Below are 16,187 nucleotides of genomic sequence, written 5' to 3' on the forward strand. Positions count from 1 at the left end.
GAGATGGAGTACAGTGCTATATCATCAGCATATTGAAGAATTTTGCAGAATGGGCTAACAGTAAGGCCTAGGTCAGAAGTATATATATTATATAGGATAGGACTTAACACCGAACCCTGTGGGAGGCCCTTCCAGACAGTTCGAGGTGGGAGGAGAGTTCCTTGATGGCGGACGGAAATAGAGCGACCCATTAACATATTACAAATGATATTGATCAACCTAACAGGAATACTCAGCTGGTGCATTTTCTGCCTGAGTAGAGGAAGGTGAACGTTGTCATATGCCGCTGAGATATCTAGAAAGACCCCAACAACATGGTCGCTTCTAGAAAATGCTAAACGAATTTCAGAAGTAAGGATGCTTAGGTTTTCCAGCGTACCCTTACCTTTCCTAAAGCCATGTTGGCTATTAGAAAAGAGATTTTTATTTTCTATTATCCATTCTAAACTGTTTTTTACCAAATTTTCCAAAATTTTGGCCAGAACTGACGACAAAGCAATGGGACGATAGGAGGAAGCAACCAATGGGTCCTTGCCAGGTTTAAGGATGGGTATAATAATTTGTGTTCTCCAAGAATTCGGGATTACACAGGAGGAGTAGAACGAATTGAGAATATTAAGAAGGACTTTTTTGCTAGTGGTAGAGGATTTACAAATGAAGGAATAAGGTATACCATCCGCGCCAGGAGAGGAATCACGAAGGTGATCAAGAACAGATGTTAGTCCGGAGAAGGAAAAAGGATCGTTCATTTTGTCTGAGTCGGAAAGGGCAGAAATTGGGAGTAAAAAGGCAATCAGATTCAGGGACGTAGGGAGGAGCTAGATGGCAAAAGAAGTCATTAATAAAAGAGTTTGGATCATTGTCCGGCATGTCAAAACCTCTACGGTACGTTTTTATATTTTTCCAAACGAGGGAAAGGGGGGAACGAGGCGATAAGGATTCACAGAATTGACGCCATCCAAGGGATTTCTTTTTGGAAAGAAGTCTTGATGTGCGAGCAGAAATCTGTTTAAAGGAAATAAAATCTACCATGCTACAAGATGTGGAGAATATTTTCTCAGCTTCTTTTCGCGAGCGGACCATGGCGGAGCATTCAGCATCCCAGCAAGGAGGGGAAGAAGTAAATTTTCGGTCAGGATTTTTTATGGGAATTGAAGCATTAGCAGCTTGTAAAATTGACGAAATGGACTTTTCATATATCTGGAGACAATTAGATGTTGTTATCTCTGTAAAAGAGTCACTTTCTGAGTCCATAAGCAATAAAAATTGATGCCAATTGGCATTGGCGCCTAAACTATGTTTTTTTTGACACTTAACAGCGACATAGCACAGATAATGTTTAGGTTTGAACATATTTCATTCACACTAACATCGTAAAAAATTCAAAATATTAGTCTATGGTAACGATAAACGATAAGGAATTCGAACATTTGTTAGAGTAGGAAAGTTGCGATATATTCGGAGTATTATCGTATCGTTCCGAATGTATCGTTGTCGATTTTGGGAGTAGACCTCCTGTGGGTTACAGTGATCGTAAATTAGCCGAGTGTCTAGTCAGCAACTTGCTCACGAGTTTTACAAGCACTCTTTAACACACTTGCGAGGAAAAATCAAACATGTATTGCATACATAAATCGTTTAATTATTAAACTAATTGTTGAAAAATTGTATTACCCGGTTAAATTTATAATGCTCTAAAATAATTTTTCTCCCATATAATTTGCAGTTATGTTAGTAACTTTATCTACACCCATGCTTTACATCCTCTATTAGAGATTCTGAAACAGTTAGCTTATTGCCAACATTAAAACACCCAATGTCCTAAAAACCATTATATCAACCAAACGAGTGCTGTAAAATTGTACTGAATTTCATAACAACACTCCTTATATTTTTTTTCGATCCCTTCATGTGCAAAGAGTTTCGTCAGACAGACACATTCTGCTCGATGCGTGGTATATATATAGGTATCTGTATGAATTTCAAAAAAAGAACATTTTCGTTTACGCGCGCCGTAAAAATTACGTACGTTATTCGAATCCCCGCCATTTTTCTTAGATATTTTTATTGTTTTGTTTACAAAAAGAGAGCGATTCAAGTTTTGACAGCACACCGGCAGATATTTTAAACGCTGCAAAAGAACATAATATTCAAGTGAATTTTAATAGTTGCACTATATTAAATGTAAATGAATACTAAAATAAATAATTATTTCATTAGCACTTAGTTTATTTGTATATAATCAGTAATGGATGATAATATTAGGTTACTACTAGGACTGGCTGTTTTAATGTTAGCAGTAAGCTAACTGTTTCAGAATCTTTTAGAGGATTCATATTATGGGTATAGATAAAGTCTTGTATGCAACTGTTGCTAATTAGGTATTAAAACTCATGTGATAAACCCACATTCATGTTTTAATACCCCTTATTACACAACAGTTGCATAAATAACTATAACTTTGTAGAAATAATTCTATTATGCACTAGTTTGTAATAATATAGTTATGCACGTGTGTGTTATAGTTCGATTTATAGCGATGTAATAAGGCTCAATTATTTACGAGCAACTGTGTGTTGAAAATTTATTGACTCTTTTGCGGTATTATAGAAAATACAATCACCGAAGTAATAATTGGCATTAAACAACTTGGATAATTACTTACTTACTTGTTTCAGCAACCATTAACTACACATGGAGCCAAAGCACATGCATCAACAGTATAAGAGATGTATTGATAATATTATTAGGTAAAATTATTATATTTTATGCGTGTTTTTATAGAGATAACTAGCTGACCCAGCAAACGTTGTATTGCCGATATTAAAATCGCGATACAAAAGTAACTGTTGATCGTAGATGGGTGAAAATTTGAATTGTATGTATTTTTTAATGCTGACTCATAATCAAAAAAATTTCGTGTGGACCACCCATAACATTTAAGGGGATGAAAAATAGATGCTGTCCGATTCTCAGACCTACCCAATATGCACTCCAAAATTCATGAGAATCGGTCTAGCCGTTTCGGAGGAGTTCAAAGTTTAACACTACGACACTAGAATTTTATATATCAGATAATCATTATATTTCATGTAATGTAGTATGTAATGCATTAAAAAAAATGATTAGTACATTATACGTTCATAGGATAAGTTCTAATAAAAATATCTACTTATAATTTATTTATCATAAAATTCTAACCTCTGGTTGGTTCGGCTCGGTAAGTTTTTCTGACAATAGGCTCCGTTGGTGTTATCACTTCTGTCACAGCATGTTGTGAGGGTATCTATAAAAAATAATTTTAACTAAATCAAATAGGTCCAATAATTACACTGATAAATAAAATACCAATTGTTCCCGAATGAAGCGCCCACGGGCTTATATGGACTCACCTACGCCTCCACCAGCCTTACGAAACTCTAAGAAAAAAGCGATTCACTCGAATGTATGAAACGTGCAGTGCATTGACACATGACGGCTATAATCTTGTAAACAAAGGAGATTCACTACGTTTTAAGCAACTGTTCGCTTTCAAACTTAGCCGGGTTATACTTTGTGGCCAATCGCGATACTATAATTACTACTGTTTTAAACTTATGTCAAACTAAATATCAATTTTTACATAGGCAGTCCCACCTCTTATTACGTACTATTTACATCCTCTTTGGTCCCCACTGTTGACGCCTGCTGTCATCCTTTCCAAGATGACGTCTCCTCACTATGCGTCTAATATTACATTTACTTTTTTTGAATTAATACTACTAATTCTGCATGATTAGTCTTTTTTAAATGTTCTTTTTCAGTAATCGTTAGTAAAATTAAACTGTCCTTGTCATATTAGACACTTTAAATCTTTTTGGGAAATTTCTAAGGAACAATTGGACGTTATTCCAGAAAAACCTTCCAAACCACAATTATGTTGAAATTGAGTTAAGAACACAAAACTGGTCACGTGATTCATATTACGAGCTGACAAAAAATGGCAGCCCCACTGTCATTCTTTAAATGACATCATGACTTAGTAGCCACATGGAATACATACATAAGTACATATAATCACGCCTCTTTCCCGTAGGGGTAGGCAGACACCACTTCTTTCCACTTGCTACGATCCTTACATACTTATTTCGCTTCGTCCACTTTCATTATTCCTTTCCTACATGCTCTTCAGTTTAGGGTACTCTTGACCTGGCCTTTTTCCAATACGTCCCTGATTTGATCTTGAAACGTCCGCCTAGGTCTTCCCCTGCCAACACTTTCATTCACACTGGCCTTATACACTTTCTTCGTCAATCGTTCTTCATTCATTCTCTCGACATGTCCAAACCATCTCAGCATCTCTCATGTATGGAATACACTCATATTTATTAAACTTTAAACACGAATTCCTTAAAATGTGATGTTTGTGATTGGAACTTTTTTAACAGGAACTACGTCCAAATTTTTAGCATAATATATTATAAGCCACTTATATGTACCTAGATTTTAGATAATAGTTCTTTTTCTCCAAATAAATAAATTAAAAAATAAAAACTGAGCAAAACAGCCGTAATTCAGAGGACTTCTGGCGAAAGTGGACTGTATAAAATTGACTAGGAACTGGTCTGATGAAGATGCACTGCTAGCGACACATAACTCGGTCCTTATTTGTAGTCCAATTGTTTTTTTTTTCATAAAGGCCTACCAATTAAATATAATTTATTAACTTATGCACTGAGAAATAAACAAATATAATAAAATTGTTTCAATGTACTTAAATTATGGGTAGGCACAACAGTACTATAATAAATATGTGTGATATTTTGAAATATAAAACCTACAAATTTTGGAGAGCAATATAAATTTGTCAAAGATAAATGATTTGATAAAGATATCAATGTTTTCATCTATATTAAAAATACTATTACATAATTGTAACATTAGCTGTAGGAGGCATTATTACTGTGATGGGGGAAGAAGTCCTAAGCCGACATTTGAAGGCAGGCAAATGCAAAACAATTTGTGATAAAAGCGAAGCACAGTCCATATCATAGCTTAAAAGTTATGTAAACACAGCAATTGTGAAGCATTTCTACGTATTCACAGAGATCTTATTTGAAATGTATATGTAATATATTGGTTCAAGCGGTTTTCCTCACTCATTCACAATTCGTTTCGCGGCGCGTAAACTTGCGATTTGCGAAGGGGTTCAACACTGCGCATGCGTGCGTGCATCAATGCTTCGGCGAACGACTGTCTTGACTGGTTTGCGAGCAGCCTTCTTTCCAATATGGCGCGCGGTGGAGGGGGGAAGGGAAAGCAGGAACGGATAGACAGATAGCGGCGTTAACAGAATATGTGTGAAGTGTGCCAATAATTTATATATTTACTAGTTGACCCGACAGACGTTGTTCTGTATATAATAAATAAAATACTGTTTTTTATGAATTTGTCAATAATATTTCATAACATCAAGAATTATTTCGTAAAATATGCTCCCTGTTGTTGTAATGAAATTGTTTTACGGCAGAACTGTCAAACCGTGCGTCAATAAATTCTCTAATAGAAAATATATCCATACAAAAGAAATATCGGACGAGAGGGGACAACGTTATTATACAAAAAAACTAATGCTAAAAACAAATTAGAAAAATAAAAATAATGAATTTACAAATAATTACTTATTTACTAATCTATATTGAACCTTTTTAATGACAAGGACACATGTTTTTTATATTATGATCTAATTAAAATATTTTATTATCGTTTACACATATGAGTTGAGTTTAATCCGTAGTTGTTTCTATAAAATTTAATAAATATTGGGGAATAAGTACCTATTCGATTATTAAATGCTGGTACACAAATTTTTAAGAACATCTGGACATAATTATTATGCAATAAGATCTTTTTTTTTTATTTTATTTGATCATGATGTAAGTACTCACATATTCGCCGCCAAGTCGCCTAGCCAATTCGGCTGCAATATCCGCCGGCTGGGCTTGAACAACTGGATTTGTTTCCACACTCGTGTTGGACCCCGAAACCTAGCAAATGTAAACGTTATTTTATAATAATATGCTTCGATAATTAATAGGTCTCCTAGACAGGGTCTCAAAGACCTTCTTGCTGCTAGACAACCGATGAGAACAGGCCAGGTTTATTACTTTACTGTGCGTGACAAGCTCATTTTTCTTCGACGCTTTCAGAGCTGTCACTGCTTATCTATTATAATTCTATTCAGTGATAAATTAATTTATTGATTTATCACTGAATATAATTTTACCATGGAATGTTTGGAGTGAGAAATCCTACTAGTGCGAGGCTCCTTTGCACAGGATGCCGGCTAGATTATGGGTACCACAACGGCTCCCATTTCTGCCGTGAAGCAGTAATGTGTAAACATTATTGTGTGTCGGTCTGAAGGGCGCCGTAGCTAGTGAAATTACTGGGTAAATGAGACTTAACATCTTATGTCTCAATGTAACGAGCGCAATTGTAGTGCCGCTCAGAATTTTTGGGTTTTTCGAGAATCCTGAGCGGCATTGCATTGAAATGGGCAGGGCGTATCAATTACCATCAGCTGAACGTCCTGCTCGTCTCGTCCCTTATTATCATAAAAAAGGGTCTAAATGTTTGCAATCATTTAGTATTTTAGACATCATCGGAATTGGTGAGTTTTTTTATTTATTGTTGAAAATATACAAGAAAACTACAAAACAATTTAAGCTATCCTCATGAAACTTAAGTTATTCCCGAGAATAGTTTTTCCAAAAATTCTTGTAAGAGGTGTTACTGTTCCGCTTATGATTATTTTAAAATGTTATAAGAAAAAGAGTGTGTGTACTTATGTATGCACGCAAGAAATTATACTTCTTTGGCCTAACGAAGCAAAAATCCATTTACAATTACATTTACAATCGCGATGTGTATGTCACTTTGAACCTCAATTTTTTTTCAACGTTTTGACAGCTGTCACTGTCTATCTATCTAAAAATCCTTAAAATTATTTATTCCTCGTGCTAATCTAGGTTTGTTGAAAGAATAACATTGTAAAAATCTTACAACGATGGCTTTGACAATTAATCATTAAATAACGAATACGCCTGCACGGGCTTGAACCCTTTGTCTATCCTAATAATGGACTAAGAAACCAAAAAAAAAAAACGAATGTCGCAAACGCCAGAAAATTTTAGAAGCCAACTTCACCCTGTTGCTTTTGTTACAGTGATGCGCACGCATCTTAAAATTTCACTCTCATCATTTTTTCATAACGCGCCTGAAGAAGGATAACTTCAAAAAGAAATAATACTCACCGTCAATTGTCTATCGAAGTGTTTATCTGTGTGTGTGTCGACAATTTCCGGCTCCGATTCAGAATATTCCTCGGACGGCCCGGGCGGTTTTGATACCGAACTATCACTGTCGCTGTCTTCCACCACTAAGCCTGTAGGAAATTTAACAGTCAATTCTTAGATCATTTATACCTCTAGACAGACAGTGATACCTATGAAAACTTCTAAGAAAATTAAAGTTGACAGTAAACCTATTTCAATAATAGTAAATGTGTAAATTTTAATATATGTAAATATATTAAACAAAATAATATTAAGTTACAACTAACACAATAAATGTTTTATATAAGTAATATTATCAGTATTTGTCAATTATAATCTAACAGCATGTATATTTATTTCAGGTATAATAAGAAAATAAATCTGTTTTGATTCTGAGCACCGGTCATTACCATAATCACTTGTAAATTCGTTAACACCGATTAAATGACACACTCTTAGCTTGGTGGTCTACTGAAACGTGACATTGGCGAGTTGTGGTGCTCCTTCCACAGAAGCCACTAGAAAGAATAGAATAGGTTTACTGTCAGCCTCAATTTTCGATGGCCATCTGTCATTTCTCTATTCTCATGTCTCATTTCTCTTTTTTACCTGATAAATAAAATGGAGCCATAAATCAGGTGAATCTTTTTTATTCTCGTCATGCCTATGCCTATTGACAATGAACTCTATTCAGGCAACAAACCATAGTTCCAAAATGAAAAAACGCATCTCCTTTGCTTTTTCTTTAAGTTAAGGTTCCAAAATTCCTAAGACCTAAGTGATCACCGTTAGCGTGCTAATTATACATTACTCACCTGCGTGCCATTTATTTTTCCAAGATTGTGAGCCAATAATGTAAGGCAACGGCCTGTCAGAATAAAGGTCCTTGGGTTTCAACACTAATCTGTAAAACACGATTTATATTTTTTTATTTACTACAGTCGAATTAATAAAGCACATCTTAATTATAAAACAGATTGGGAATGGAGCGATCGCCCTCAGGCTATTAAATAATTAGCATAATTGTACGATATTATTTCGTAACCATATTTTTATGAAAAAAAAGAAGCCCGCAGAGTTTTAACCACACGTTCTTCTCAGGTCTGAGGCATACTTTTTTTAATGGGTGGTAGTTTTTGACTTTCAATAAGTAATAGTAAGTTTTAGTAACCACATGCTATTTTGAATAAAAATATTTGAATTTGAATCACAAGAAACTCTTTTGATTAACTACTATATTGTACTATATTATTACAATAGCTATAAAATAATAATTGGAGCAGCACTTCGCCGCAGTTTCAGTATTTTTAGAAGCACCTGAAATGCGAGAGACATAAGCTATCAACACGCACCTGCCTTCATCGTCATCATCATCAGAGCTGTCCGAGTCAAGGATCATCACGCTGTCATGCATCGCCTCAAATACATTCAGACACTGCTGCATCTTCGAAAATTCGTCCACCGGCTGAACTTGTTTTGGGACTTCCTTAAATTAAAAACAAGCGTCTTTTATTTAATTAGAGATACAAACGGGCTGCTTTAATGGAAAGTAATAACCAGCCATTCATCAGCAATACCTTAGCTCGAGATGTATGTGCTTTTTGTATATGAATGTATTTAAATATTGAATATATATTATCTTAGATAATTTATACGTCTAGAAAAATACTCTTGCTGTTAGACAACCGATAAAAACGGGCCAGGAGTATTAGTTACGTGTGCGTGATAAGCTACGTCTTATACTCGAGATTTGTATGGCACTTTGTGTTAGTGCGCGTGCATTGCTCTAAATAGAGGTTAGTTCTAAAGACGTTGTTACTGCTGTCATAGTCTATCTAGACGTATAAATGTTAACTTAACTAAGTATATTATATATTGTTATGGGGCAGTGCGGCCGATGTTAATACTCTCTTTACACAAATAAAATTTGAAAAACAAAATTTTATGAACGATGCGGGATTCGAACCCACGACCTCCTGCGTTCCGTCCCGGTGCTCAAACCAACTGAGCTAACCGTTTGAGTACCGCCTCGTTACAAAATTCTGTTTGCTTTGTTCAACTCTCAGGAAGCCACAACCTGTAAAATTTTGTTTTTCTTATTTGTGTATTAATCCTAGAAGTGAGGGTTATCACTTTAAAAACATAACATATTGTTTAGATTTACAAGAGCGACATCCCAAGTCAACTTCCTAATATGCAAATGTTGAGCAGGTAATCAACTCTAAAGTAGATCCTGTAGATGAAGCCACAACCTGAGAGTTGAACAAAGCAAACAGAATTTTGTAACGAGGCGGTACTCGAACGGTTAGCTCAGTTGTTTAGAGCACCGGCACGGAACGCCGGAGGTCGTGGGTTCGAATCCCGCATCGTTCATTAAATTTTGTTTTTCAAATTTTATTTGTGTATTAATCCTAGAAGTGAGGGTTATCACTTTAAAAACATAACATATTGTTTAATACTCTCTTTGTGCTGCAGAAGAGGGCTTTTCACGCTATTTATAACCTAGGTCCTAAAGAATCATTCAGAGAAATTTTTAAATTGAATGGTGCGAACACCCTAAGGCTATTTAATTATAAATGTTTATTATACGAAATAATTCCATATTTTTATAAACTAGCCCGCTAAGTTTCTTGCGTCTGTTCTTCTCAGGTCTGAAAAATCGACGATCAAGTCATCTCCGATCGGCTTTATACTTTACAGATGCGTAGAGATGTAGGTCTAACACCCCGTTTGTGACCATAGTCAGAATTAGATAGCACCGTCTGTGCTATATGCCAGCGGATACTCCCAATTAAGTGCCGCTTGCGCCTCTCTTTCCCCAAGAGAGATCGATGATAGCTTAGCGGGCATTTGCCCACGTGGTGTTTAGTGGGTAGGCATGTAGGTTCTTGTGTGTCCCTTATGACCAACGCAGCCGGCTACGTAGATATGCATGAGCATTCACTACCTCCCTCTCCCATCATTATCGCGTAGGGTTGCCCTTTCTCCTTGTCTGGGCGCAAAAAAATAAAAGTGGGTTTCTGTGTCTCTATAGTTGTGTCTGACTGTTAATGATGAGTAGAGTATTTATGCTCCACTGTAACTATAACTTACATAAATCAATATATAACTTATATTATATAACAAAATTTATGTTTATAACGCAACAATATTTACCTCTGTGGTTGCATCTGGTACCATATCGTCATCGTAAACTCTGCTCTCAATGAACTGACTATTGCTTAACGCCATAAATCTATAATTTTAAATTTAATATTAATTAATAATTAAATTGTGTGGAAAATGTGTCAACAGTATCTTAAGGCTTCACTTTAGTCAGGTAAGGCCTAACTTTGTCCATATCTACAAAGAAAAACCGCCCCTTCCTTTTTCACTCACCTTTGGTGAATCACGCTTACATCACCTATGCTCTTTTTTTCCCTATATTTTTTTTTCATTACATATTGACCTAGCATAATAGCTGAACATTTTTCTTTAGCTATTTTTGTTTGTAAGTTCCTGTATCTTGAAAAATTATTATGTGCCCTACCCAATCACACTACATCTATATGTATATCTATATATTACTAATACCGTAACCGTTTTTTCCTTCGGTTAACTACTAAAACTACTAGACCGATCGGAATAATACTTAGACCATAAGATGCAGCGCATTTCGGAGAATATCTTTGTTGGTGATTACTAGTACCGAAACCTATATTTCTGAAGTAGAAATACCTGCATATTCGCAATACAAATAACTCAGTCAGTGACATTTCGTTGTAATAGAGGTTAAAGTATAAAATTGCCTTTTTATTGTATAACAATACTACTTCGATACTTCGTATTGACATAGAGCCTTCATGGTTTGAGATTTTTGAGTGAAACATTCACATGGTACCTATGTAATTCTTGTATTAAAAAATGTGCAACATTCGATTATCGACTTTCATTTATTTTTTTCAATCAGCTTAGATGAAAGATGGACTGCACTTTTTTTTAACTACCCATGTATCGTCCTAGAAACACCGCAAAAGAAAGCTCATCAAACTTGGTTGTACGTGGAAAATGGTTCATTGAAACTGTGGAGCATATCAAGCCCTGCACCATTGTATAAAATCATCTAGAAAATTGACACATACATGTATTTTTGAATTCAAAATTTCTTTAGCTTCGGTGTAATTTAAAAGTCGATGAAACGAAAAAGCGACACTAAAAAGAGACGGACACATAAATTCATAAGATTTAACATGGGAGAAAATGAGATAGGAAGCATTGAAGAAGAAAAGAGAGAAGAAGTTGAAGAAGTCCCAGTTGAAGATTGTCTCATGTATAAAGCGAGTATACCTTAATATATTCTATAGTCTTGCGCACCATGTATTACTACATAAACACCAGGAGAACATAAATATGGTAACGGTGATAGTAATGCCTTTCACACTAGTTGAAATCATGTGTCATCCTAGCAACATGTACCAGGACTTATGCAATTATACGTTCATGCAATGCATTCACTTCTAACATATTAGACTGTTAGGTACACACGTAATTTTTTTTAATTAGAGAAGAATTTTCTTTCGTTTACCACTCTGTTGCAGCCCAAGAAAAGAGTGTATCTTGCAATATTTGAACATGGAGAAATATTTGCTGTATTGATAAGTGGAACAAGATCTGCCGGTCCAAGCTGGGATTTTACTTTTATAATTTGAATATGCTTACTTATTATTGACATTCTGCAGGTCAATGCTTGCTGTATCTAATGCGTTCACCATTCCATCAATCTTTGTATTGACTTCTTCACATTTTGATATTATTTTCTGAAATTTATAAAGAATATGTATTCATAGAATGAAAACGTGAAGGGAGGGGAAGCAAGCAGATTAACTGTATCTTTAGTAATATAGAGTATTGAAGTTTGCGTAACAAAGAACGTCTTATGAAGAAATAGCAACTCTAGCTGCGCGCTATTAAAAAAAAATATTTACTTTAATGGCTTGTGAATCCTACGGCAGATTTAAAAGGCACAGGTCCACCGGTCATACATTCCTGATACACACACATTTTTATATGTTAATCATATACAAACAATACCTTGTGGAAATTATTCAACAACTCTAAGAGCTGTTTGTCTCCAGCCAAACTCCATGATGGAGCTGCTGCTCGCAGGCTATCAAGTTCTTTATCCATAGTTACAGCTGTAAATACAAATTAAAGCATTCATTTTATTTCATCATGTATCAATAGAAATAATTGTTAAGCATTTTTTATTAAACAAGTGTCAACTTGATGTGTTTACGAATGCTACCAATGTCATGTCCTGTCATAAGATATCGCAATTAATAATTACATTCCTTTAACTACTGTTACTATTTAATATAATTATCACTATAATTAGAAATAACTATAATAGCATATAATATTTAGATCTTTAGTTAACTTGATTTGTGTAAGTTAGTTGGCACTACAACAGTGCCACCTAACAGTTGGTAGCATCATCACAGTAGATGGTCATGCCCTATATAAGCCAGAGCGCTAAGTTCTAGTGGTCATTAAATATTGTGAATTGTAAGGGGACACTATGCCCTAATTCTCTTTTAATAATAAGTGTATATTTTAATTGTAAGTGGAAACTTTAAAGTCCAGATGTAACAGTTTTATTATGTGAATTTAAATTACCAACCCCTTCTACACAAGTCACTATAGGTGTTGAAGGTGCAATCGGTGCACTCTCTCCACAGCGCTAAGTTTCACCTTTACCCACTGCATACTAATGTTTTCAGATTTTTATTCATATATGTAAATTTATTTGATGATGTATAGTCCGTAACACTTTTGTGATTCCTCTAGTGCATAATTTCTCAACTTTATTTTGCTCACAGCCCACTTTGAGAATATGTGTTTTTCTAGAGCATTTTCATGTATTTTTTTGCCTATTTAGACTATATTTTTTAATCTACCCACGCCCCATCTGTGCCATCTCAATGCCCCCTAATTTTCTCTGGTTCTTCTACTGCCCCCCCGAAAGTCTTAAATGCCCACAAGGGGGCGTTATCGCCCACTTTGAGAACCTATGCCCTAGTGTTACAGTGTATGGGCAGCACTGATCACATACTATCAGATGACCTATAGATAGATATATATATATAGGGTTGCCAACTATTATTAGAAGAAATAGAGTACATCTGATTTCAAACGATATAAAAAAGAGTATGGATTTCCAAAAAAAATATAATTTATTTAATATTTAACAATTTATCATAGTTTTTAAAACAATTGTGAATAATAGATTATTCTAGTATACTCTATTAGTGTTATAAATTATAGAGTACAATACTCTATTTTAGAATACGGTTGGCAACCCTACCTGTAGATACTTCTTTGACCTCCTCTTTCATAAAAAAGCTACCTGAAAATACTAGCCACACATGTGAATGCCTTTTGTAACTAAATCATCAGGAACAGGTACTATGCAAGACAGGGGAAAAAAACAGTGTTCCAACCATAATAAACCAATCTAGACACTATAATATAAAATCTCAATATACTCTAGGTGTTGGTCAGTCAGACCAGAAGCTAAATGTTCTAGAAAATAGGCTTACCCTTAACTCTAAAAATAAATTACTGGTATTTTTTATGAAATAGGAGCGTACGGGTCACCTGTTAAGTGATCACCGCTACCCACAATATCTTGCAACACCAGAGGAATCACAAGAGTGTTGCCGGCCTTTAAGGAAGGTGTACCCTCTTTTTTTGAAGGTACCCATGTCATATCGTCCCGGAAACACCACACAAGGAAGTTCATTCCACTTTGTACTATGTGGAAGAAATCTCCTTGAAAACCTCACTGTGGACGACTGCCACACATCCAGATGGTGGGGATGATATCCTCACTTGTGACATGTTGTGGTATAAAACTTTGAAATGTACGAAAGTCAAAGTTCACCAGATAATTACATTTAAGTTTAATACTCTGTTGTTCTTTGTCACTTTTACTCGAGACTATTCTCACTACAACCCCAATGTGATAACAACCTTTTGTAAATGTTGCTTTTTAAAACCGTAAAGATCTGCTTTGTGTTTACTCATATTTGATTGCCTTAAAACATATAGTTAACATTTACAATTATTAAAAAAATCAGAGTGTCTGTAAATCTCAAAGTCATATAGTATAAAAATACCACCCCTTTTTATGAACTTAGAAGTGTTTAAATTCATTATTGTGTTTGTATGCACCTAAAAAGACCTGTTTGTGTCTTTTTAAAATAGATTTCTATTCACAAATAATGTAATATTCAATCAGATAATTAAAACAATTGAGAAAAAATTTCAGCACAATTCCAGTATAAACTATAAACAAAGTTGGTACCTACATTATTATGTTAAAAAGTGCTGAGAAGCCTCTTTAAACGCAATAATATTTTGTACCCAGATCTTGAAAGACGAGCATTTAAACAGTCAATAAACTTTGGAAGTGTTAGTTTTCTACTCACCACAAAATTTTAATCATTGGGAATTAAGTTTTTTAATTACTATTTCATATTATATAAATTACAATAAAATTATTGATATATTAATTCATATGAAATATAGACTTGTGACCTTATTATGTTATTACCTATCTAAATATTTTAAATTTTTAACTTTTATTTACATTTTTCTTCTCAACAATGAAGTATGAAGTTTAATTAAACTGAAGTGTTGTCACTTATCAGTTATAAGATGATCTCAAAGTCAACTGTCATGTCAGACAATCGCGCAGTATCTTTAGAAAGAATATAGAATAGAATAGTCATATTCACAGAGTACGTTTTGTATATACGTCATATTGGTACTTCCGTCAGAAAATCAACAGTAGGCCGTCGCCTTTGATGTTTGATGAAGAGCCGACAACACATGGCGTACTCCGCAGCACATAGCGTCGTCACAAGTTTTTTTTTATAATTTACTTAAAATATACTTTATTATTTGGTCATTTATTGAAGTTTTTCTTAGCAACGAATACAAACTGGCATTTCGCAGAGACTGTTAAATATATATATGTATAGGCTACTATTATATATACCAGTACAATATGTAGACTATTATTGAGTGAATTTTACAATTTTTTATATAATATAAGGCTTTTGTCTAGATGTGGACGTCTTCTGACTGAAATGATGATGATGATGATATAATATAATGTAATTAATGAAAAATAAATAAATTTAATAAGTCCAAAATGCTACAGTGTCTGAAGATGACGTTTTTAACCAGTGTGTGTTGCCAGTGATGACATACGGAACGCAGACGTGGTCGCTAACTATGGGCCTTATGAGGAAGCTCATTGTCGCGATCGAATCCATTGTTAAGATCGAATCGGAATTGAGGAGAACCGTAGAAGTACCAAAGTCACTGACATACCCCAAATGGTTGCGAAACTGAGAACTGCTATGTGCCCTGCCCACTGCCACAGTGGGCAGGGCACATAGCTCGACAGACTTCATTTTATGTAAAATTTTGTTTACCTCGTTGATATAATTGTTTTTTGTGTACGGCTTTTTAGGAGTTTTCATTCAGGTTGATTATATAATATAATTATATATTAGCTGACACTAAAAACTCAAAAAAAAACTTCGTTTAAAAAAAACCGACTTGTAAAACTGAAAAGTATCAAATAACTAAAAATTTAATTTAATACAAGGTGTATTAAATTTTATATAAAACCTTTAATATTAATAAAATACTATTATTTTTTATACGTATTTTATTAGCTTCACCTGTATGTTTGTATGTTTGTACCGACTTCCTTGGGCGCGATTTCGACCCACTTTAAACGGCTGGATTTCGTTCAAACTTTGTAGATTTATCGAGGACCGATGACATAACACTAATTTGATAAAAAAATAATAGTTT

General features: G+C 34.5%; 1 protein-coding gene across 2 annotated transcripts in view; it reads right to left on the reverse strand.

Annotated features, from left to right (window-relative positions):
• Positions 1 to 14,960, reverse strand: part of LOC126974803 (WASH complex subunit 2) — a 28,425-nt gene extending 13,465 nt beyond the window's left edge. The window contains exons 1-9 of one of the 2 annotated variants that reach the window (XM_050822486.1): positions 14,911 to 14,960; positions 12,387 to 12,490; positions 12,015 to 12,112; positions 10,473 to 10,551; positions 8,669 to 8,802; positions 8,132 to 8,220; positions 7,296 to 7,426; positions 5,928 to 6,026; positions 3,202 to 3,286 (exon numbers count right to left, since the gene is read on the reverse strand). In XM_050822486.1, coding sequence (XP_050678443.1) covers positions 3,202 to 3,286; positions 5,928 to 6,026; positions 7,296 to 7,426; positions 8,132 to 8,220; positions 8,669 to 8,802; positions 10,473 to 10,551; positions 12,015 to 12,112; positions 12,387 to 12,482 — 811 coding nt within the window. In that variant the 5' untranslated portion in view covers positions 12,483 to 12,490; positions 14,911 to 14,960. Of the gene's footprint in view, positions 1 to 3,201; positions 3,287 to 5,927; positions 6,027 to 7,295; positions 7,427 to 8,131; positions 8,221 to 8,668; positions 8,803 to 10,472; positions 10,552 to 12,014; positions 12,113 to 12,386; positions 12,491 to 14,785 lie in introns of both variants that reach the window. The other variant, XM_050822485.1, reaches the window with a different exon arrangement.
• Positions 14,961 to 16,187: the final 1,227 nt, after the last annotated feature.

This window comes from Leptidea sinapis, chromosome 33 (genome assembly GCF_905404315.1).
Source record: "Leptidea sinapis chromosome 33, ilLepSina1.1, whole genome shotgun sequence".
NCBI lineage: Eukaryota > Metazoa > Arthropoda > Insecta > Lepidoptera > Pieridae > Leptidea > Leptidea sinapis.